General features: G+C 37.3%; 1 protein-coding gene across 1 annotated transcript; it reads left to right on the forward strand.

Moving 5' to 3' along the window:
* Window positions 1-2,992: 2,992 nt before the first annotated feature.
* Window positions 2,993-7,431, forward strand: LOC104909482 (exportin-1-like). Its single transcript, XM_019612504.2, has 2 exons — window positions 2,993-3,124; window positions 7,162-7,431. Exons 1-2 carry the CDS (start codon window positions 2,999-3,001, stop codon window positions 7,273-7,275), a joined length of 240 nt encoding a protein of 79 aa, XP_019468049.1. The 5' UTR covers window positions 2,993-2,998; the 3' UTR covers window positions 7,276-7,431.
* The last annotated feature ends 42 nt before the right edge of the window (window positions 7,432-7,473 follow it).

A 7,473-nucleotide genomic window follows, 5' to 3' on the forward strand; every position in this document is an offset into this window, starting at 1 on the left:
TTCCTCTGCGAGACATACTTAAATGAATTGAATACAGTTGTGTAGAGCTGAAGGTCCTGTGTCGCTGAGAATGGGGATAGCTGTGTAAAGTTTTTGACAAATGCAGTTTATTTGACCTTCGGTAGATGTCATGTTCTTACTGTGTTGTAGCTTAGATTTTTTCTCTAGTTTCTGTTACCTCATTTATTGTTAATGTTAAAGAACTGATTAGTGTTGATGTGAGAACAGAGATTTAAAGCTGATTGTGTTCAGGTATGGTAGTATGAGTGTGCAGAAGAGCAGTGAATGGAAGGTGTGATGTGCATGGTGTGTGCCCAGTGTTGGTAGCGGGAATTGGAGCCAATCGCCGTTGATAGTGACCACAAAGCCGCCATTTCTGAGCCAGTTTGCTAGTAGGCAGGTCAGCGTGAAAATAATGCTGAGAGTGGCAAAGGACTCTGTTAAAAACATTTCTTTTTTGCCTTCATGTGACAGCTTTTGCTTGTCACGTGGCTGTTCTTTTCAGTTCCTAGTGTTACCAGCCTAATTCCTGTCTGAATGAAACTTCTTAAAGAGCAACGTGCTATTAAGAAGCAGTATTGTTTATTGTGCTGCAGGTGCACAGGTAATTGTTCCACCTATACCCATACCTGGTTCAGAAGATCTTCAGGTTATATACATTACTTGTGTTACATATGTAATTATTTTCTCAGAAAACTCATCCCTATGCAATACTTTTTCCAAAATCATCAACATAGGGTTCCTGGGGGTTCTTTCTGGAACCCTGGTGGTAATCTCAGTATGTCCTTTAGTTGAACTCTCTGGTCTTTTTTTTTTTTTTTTAACCTTATTTGGGAAGGAAAGTTCCTTTGTGGGGTACTTTGTTGGTTGCTGTACCAAGGACTAGTTGTAACTGGTTCTTATCTTAGTATTGGCCTTGTGGAGTGGTCTTGCTGTGTAGGCAGGAACTTTCTGCAAATCTATCTCCTGTTACCTAAAAACTGTCACAGTGCTTCACAGCATTAGAATTGTGTAAAAACTGCTAAAAAAGGCCCTGACCTACAACGTGTGGCTCTGTCCAAGGAACCATCAATGTGAAATGTTCTTGTAGTTCAAAAGCTGCTTCACTGGCTCATGCCACAGCCATGAGGGCAGTTGCGGAGGATGAGGAAGCATGTGTGTCTGGCAGCAGTATTAATGCCCTGAGCTGCATTGCCTGTTAATGGGCTAGATTTCTTCCAAGTGCAACTGCTTGTTGCCTCTCTGCCAAGTGAAATTTTTGAGTACCCTTATAAGTTAGAAAAAGGAAATCAGCTTTTGCTGCTGCTCTGCTTGCTTCCATACTTAACAGTTCTGGAAACTCTTGGAGCTGGGTGAAGATGTAGTGTTCAATTAATTTTGGTTCCTGCTTGATGTTTATTTCCTTGTGTTTTTTTGGGGGTAAAAAGGTCGATAGGATGATGATGCTAGCCCTTAAAAATTACTATAGTAGTGCAGTAGTACTATTTACATGAGTTCTTTTAATGTAAAATACAACAAAATTTTTTTTTTACTTTGTTGCATGTCTGTATCAGAACAGAACCATCTGAGAATACTTGAAAATGTATATAGTAAACAAAAGATTTTCCCAATGTGCATGTTACTGTAAGACTTTCACTTAGTGGTTACTTGAGTTGAGTCACAGGTTTTTCTTTTCTTTATTTTTAAGCATGAGATTTAAGTAAGGGATAACATTCATTCTTATTCACATGTAAAGCTGTTCAGTAAGAGCAGAACTGACTTCCAGTTTACTCTAAAGTATAGGTTGTTCTGAGTCTTTTGATTTCTGTTGATTTTTGTGCACATGGGGGTTGTTTCTAGAAGAGTTTCAGATGGTGTCTTTTTGAATGTGCTGCAGGATCAAATGTAACTTCTTGAGTGACCTTGCAGTTCTCCAGGCTTTGGGATATTTCTCAAGTTCAGTACGAAATTTGTTGTTCTGTGGAAGACTGAAAATGAGGGTGAATGGGAGAGAGCTGATATAGGGAAGGGGGTAGGAAAAAGTGCTATATTTGCTGGTGATTGTGGGAGGAGAGCAGTGCAGTTGGTCAGCTGCTGCAGTAGGGGTGGTAATATGAAAAGGCCAGAGTGGAGTATAACTTCTGCTTTGTGGCTTTGGCTTGCTTGCTTACTGTTTGTGAGCACCTTCATCTTCTACTAGTCACCAGCTGGTAAGCTGGTGTACGTGCATGATTGCATACAGCCCACCTGACTGTCTTTTCATAATGCAAGGCTGCTAGGCCTGGGATGAGGAGTTGGTACTTGTGTTGGGGGTGTTAAGGGTCTGAAAACTGCAGCAGGATTTTCAGTAGAATTCCATTAGGTGCTCTAAAGTGGTATGCTTAATTTGCTGTCATTTTATCTTGAATGCTTTCAAGCAGACAGCTTTCTTAATTTCAGTCATAATTTCTTGCTTCTAATTAGGTAGTTTGTGAGCTGTTTTCCCAAGTATATGAAAAATGACCTCTTTAACTTTTACCAAGTATGTAGATAATGCTCCACTTCTGTAACTGTTCACTGAAAAGCTTTCAGAACTGGATTTGTAAATGCACACATTTTCCTTGAGAGCTTAAAATTCTCCTGAGATCACTAGGGTGCATTTTGATTGTAATGATGCTAGAAATATTTACTATCAAACTTACTAATTTACAAATATTCAGAGAATAGTAGGGGCTGCTTCCGACTTAATAAAAAGTTGCTTAGCTTGCTTGGTTACATATCTCACTGGTTAGTTAAACTGCCATTATTGTATTGTACCTGCTGAACATCCTGAGAATTAGGTTAAGGTAGTATTATATGAATTTTAAGTACAGGTTTGTCCTGGTGCTCGCTTAGCAATGATAGGAATGTTGTGCCATTCAGTACTGCTAAGATAGCCTGTCTCAATTAAATGATGCTTTGGTGGCAGCACTTTATATGATTACATCTGATAGTTTTTTTATTGATCAAAAAATCTTTTTTTTTTTTTTTCCAGTAATCTATGCCAGCAATTATGACAATGTTAGCGGACCATGCAGCTCGTCAGCTGCTGGATTTTAATCAGAAACTGGATATCAATCTTTTGGACAATGTGGTGAACTGCTTGTACCATGGAGAAGGTGCACAGGTAAGGTGAACTTGGAACTTATGTTTATGGACTATGTTCAACTCTAGCAGCAAATCTGTTGAGCAAAATTAATTTACTTGAATAAAAATATTACTCTTTATGGATTTTCTGGTGCTGGTGGCAAGAATATCATATGCCTGTGTTTAAAGTAGTCCTGGTGCAATTAATGTTAAAGTGTTAGTTCGTTGTGTTTTTATTCCTAGCATACCTTTGCTGTTATAAGAAATGAGCGAGTGCAACTTAGCATGAGCGTCTTTGCTTGCAGCTCACTCTCTGTACCTTAATGTTTCAGGAAAGTCTGAATTACCTGTTATTATTCTGGATGGGATTGTAAAGTCAGAAGCTCAGTTTTGGCCTTGCTGAAAGATTATATTGAACAGAAAAATATTTTTAGTGTTAGGATATTTATACTTAATAAAAAGCATATTAGAGGTATTAAGAGAAGATTTTGCTCTTATTATCTATTTTTTTCCTGTTACTGTTTCTTTTTTCCTGCACAGATTCTTCTCACGCTATTCTCTGGCCTTAGTAGGAAGTGTGAAGTCTGAGAAGGAGAGTGTATGCAAACATACTGTGTTGAAACTGAATCTCATATTTTGTTGCTTTTATTAATTTCTTGAACTGTGGGGAAAAAAGGCTCAATGTTGAAAGCAAGTATTGCTACAAGGGTGTTAGCATAGTTTCTTTTATGGCAAGTTTTAATTGTCCATGTTTAAGAAATTGAGAGTTTCAGTGTCAAGCAACTATTACTAATGTATTATTGTGCAACAATAAAAATAAATTGAGATGAGTAGCTGATGTTTTTCTTCTCTCCTTCCAACTATTAGAATAAACAAAAATATACTTGCTTGTACTTATTTTGTGTATTTCTAATTAAAAGCTCGTGTATGGCTTATTAATGTAAATTCTAATGGGCTCTAAAATCCCATGGTTATTTTTTTGAGACACTTGCAATTTCAGGTTCCTAAATCCCAAGTAGCTAATAGCTGTAGCTTTTAAAATTACCATTTCGCAAAAAGCTTCTTCTAGCTTTTGCCTTCAGTAGTAGAGACTTCTGAGTACTTGTTCTGTAACTGGCATGTTTGTTTGCTATGCTGACTGAAAATATAGGTGGTGCTTGTAGTAGTCTAAGACTGAAGGATTAACCCTAAATATGATGGTCAAATTGCCATTGTTCTTACATTGGGAGAATTTGTGTCACTTAAATCAGCCCCTTGCTTCATCTTTCATAGGGGTCCCACTCATACTACCAGAGACTATCCACTCACAGTTAGCAGTCCCATCATGGAGGGCAACTCCAGGGAGATGATGCCCTTTCTGGATTCCAGCACACAGTTCTTTCCACTCATTTCAACTGTAGCGTTCCTGCATCAGAGTTTGGGTCAAATTCTTTTAAGTTTTTATACCGGACCTTCTTATTGGTTCTAATACTGGTGATGTGTCATAGGATCAAACAAACCCCTTACATGTAGGTTCAGACCAACAGTAACGTTTGGAACTGGGACCTATTTCCTCATTGGAACCTTCCTCTATATGCTGGCAGGGGTGCGCTTCTTGTTAACTTGCTAGTATCTCCTCCTGCTGAGGGATGAAACTTTTATCCTCTGGCTAGAATTGGATATCTTCCTTTGTCTAACTTGCTGAAAGCCTTAGATTGCAAGCTGTGAACTTTAGTAAACTTAGGTACTGATACTAAGCAAGTTCTGTATAAGTATTACATTACTGAATAAGCATTCAGAGTTCACTCTTAATGCTGAACACTTATCTAGTGTTATTTAGTTGCAGGCCAGTTCACTGCCCTACTTATCACAAAGAAGCTGTTAATTGGCAAAAGTGAATTATGATATAAACTTACAAATAGGTGTACTAATATGTTATACTTTCATGTTTGCTTGGTTTGCTATTTCAGTATTTTACCAAAGGCCCAGACATTTTTCAGTGAATGTCTGTGAGTTTTTACTTTTTTTCCAAGAGCAGTTTGAAAGTTCCTGCAGGGAAAAGCACTTCATTGTAGAGCCTGACAGCTCTGAACATGACATGATAGGAAACAAGAATAATAAAATTTGAGGGATATTAAATATTAAGGTATTAAATGGTATTTCTGGAATGTGAAAAAGTTTATGATGTGGTCTGGATAGTCCATGCTGAACTTGTTTTCAAATGTATTTGTCTTCTTCCCCTTAATTCTTATCTTTGAATATCTCCTCTCTTCTGCTTAGTTCTTATTACTGCTTGCAAAACTATCTGCAGATCTGTGATAGGCAAAAAAAAAAAGGTAAAGAAGAGAGAAAAAAAAATCTCCAAGTCAAGGACCGAATAGAGCTTTTAATGTGTGTGTATTTTCTGAGGAGAAAATGCCCCAATGTGAGTGAGAAGTTTTGAGACAGCTCAAAACTGTCATATTCATCACAGACGCTTAAATTCCATTGGTTTGTTAGACTGTCGTGCTCCGGAGGGTTATTTGCTTGCTGATTTTTTTCCTTCTGTGGCAACAAAACAATGAGGCTTCAATCCTGGTTAAGCATTAATGCTTGTATGAAACTACAGGAGCTGCTGTCCAGTCACATTAGGTATTAGTGGGTAAGGGAGTGTACTTGATAAGGACCTGGGAGAAGGATATTGACCATATTTCTTGTTCGTATTGATGCTTGATTCTGTGGTATGTCACCAATATTAGAAGCACTAGGATTGAGTGTAAAAGTGCACTCAAATTGAGCCTGGAAGTAACTGATTCTTTCTCTCTTAGTACAACTGACCTACATCAAAACTGCAGAACATTTTACCTCTGTGGAACTGTATGAATATAGTTGTACTGCCTTTTTAAGTAAAAAGAATGTATATGTAGTATTACTGCATAAGGCACCTACAAGGATGTGCAATTCCAAGTCAGTACCGGACCAGGGAATGCTCTACTACAGTGAGTTGTCTTAAGTAGAGATGCTGATATTACGTAGGTATTTCATACATCGTTGCTGTATAGTGTTTCAGCTCTGAATTTTTATTTCATCTCATTGATTCTGAGTCTTGATGGGGTTTCTCTGTTAGGAAAGGATTGTAGGCATTTCCTTTTTTTCCCCACCAGTTCAATATATTCTTGCAGCTAACTACAAATCTGTGTATCTGTAGTAAAGTTGTAACTGGGGAAGTTAAAGCATTAACTGTTTTAATTCCATTGAATTAGATCTGCACTGCTCTGAAAGAATGAGTTAAGTTCTGTTAATTGTCATATTACTTGTTTCTTGTAACTTGGAAGATGCTCTTATTGTTGGAAGGCAGTGTCTGATGCTTGTAGGTGATGCAGTTTGCAGCAGGGTTTGTCAGTGCGCTGCATCTTTGAAAATGGCTAACATTAGGCTTCCTAAAAAGATGTTTATGAAAATGCAGACCTGAAAAGGATAAAGGATATCTCAAATGAGTTCAGCTGTTTGTATGAATAATTGGCTCAGATGAGAAGGTTTTGCAAGTTATTGGAACTGTGAAAACTAGTTTAATAATTGACAATGTCAGTCTCAAGGAAGAAACAAAGGATTAGTGTGACCAGCTGGCCTGTTGTCCCCCAATAAATAGTTTCTGCTTTTGTAAGCTAGTGGATGTATCGGGATTCCTTTCAAGTAGAGGAGATGGAGACTTTTGGTTCTGCTCTGTGGTTTTTCAAAATAAAATGGAAAAGAAAGCTGGGTGCCCTTGAATAAAATTTTATCTAGAAGATTTTTTGAATGGAAGACAGCTTCCATCCCTAGTACACTTTCCTTGTGTGTGCTTTTCTCACACGTTTGGTATTGGCCTAGATTAACCATTCAGTATGAAAGAGTGGGAGTAAGTCAGTGACCATCTTGCCTTAGTGCATTTCTTGAATTTGATTGTTAATAAATCGTAATTGGCAGAAGGAAATCTGTGGACTTATTGCTTCTCATTTTGTTCTAAGTTTTGAATACATCATTTAAAGGTGACATGATGTTAATATATTTGGTTATACTACATGTTTCCTAAAATAATCCTATGCTAATACTTTTTTTTTTTTCCAAACTTGCTTTTAGCAAAGAATGGCTCAAGAAGTCTTGACTCACTTAAAAGAACATCCTGATGCATGGACAAGAGTTGATACTATTTTGGAGTTCTCTCAGAATATGAATACCAAAGTAAGCAAATAAACTTCTATTTATTTGGTTTTCATCTTTCTTCCACTCATGAACTTTGAGGAAGGTATCTCATTTTTAGCCGTAGACTCTTTATTCAAACCACGTTTTCATTGTCTTATTCCCAAAGGCGGATTTAAACAGAAACTATAAATGGATAAAATATTTAAATCTCCTTTTATGTTCACAAGAGTATTTCTCCTTTTTAAAAAA

The sequence above is a fragment of the Meleagris gallopavo genome, chromosome 2, assembly GCF_000146605.3.
Source record: "Meleagris gallopavo isolate NT-WF06-2002-E0010 breed Aviagen turkey brand Nicholas breeding stock chromosome 2, Turkey_5.1, whole genome shotgun sequence".
NCBI lineage: Eukaryota > Metazoa > Chordata > Aves > Galliformes > Phasianidae > Meleagris > Meleagris gallopavo.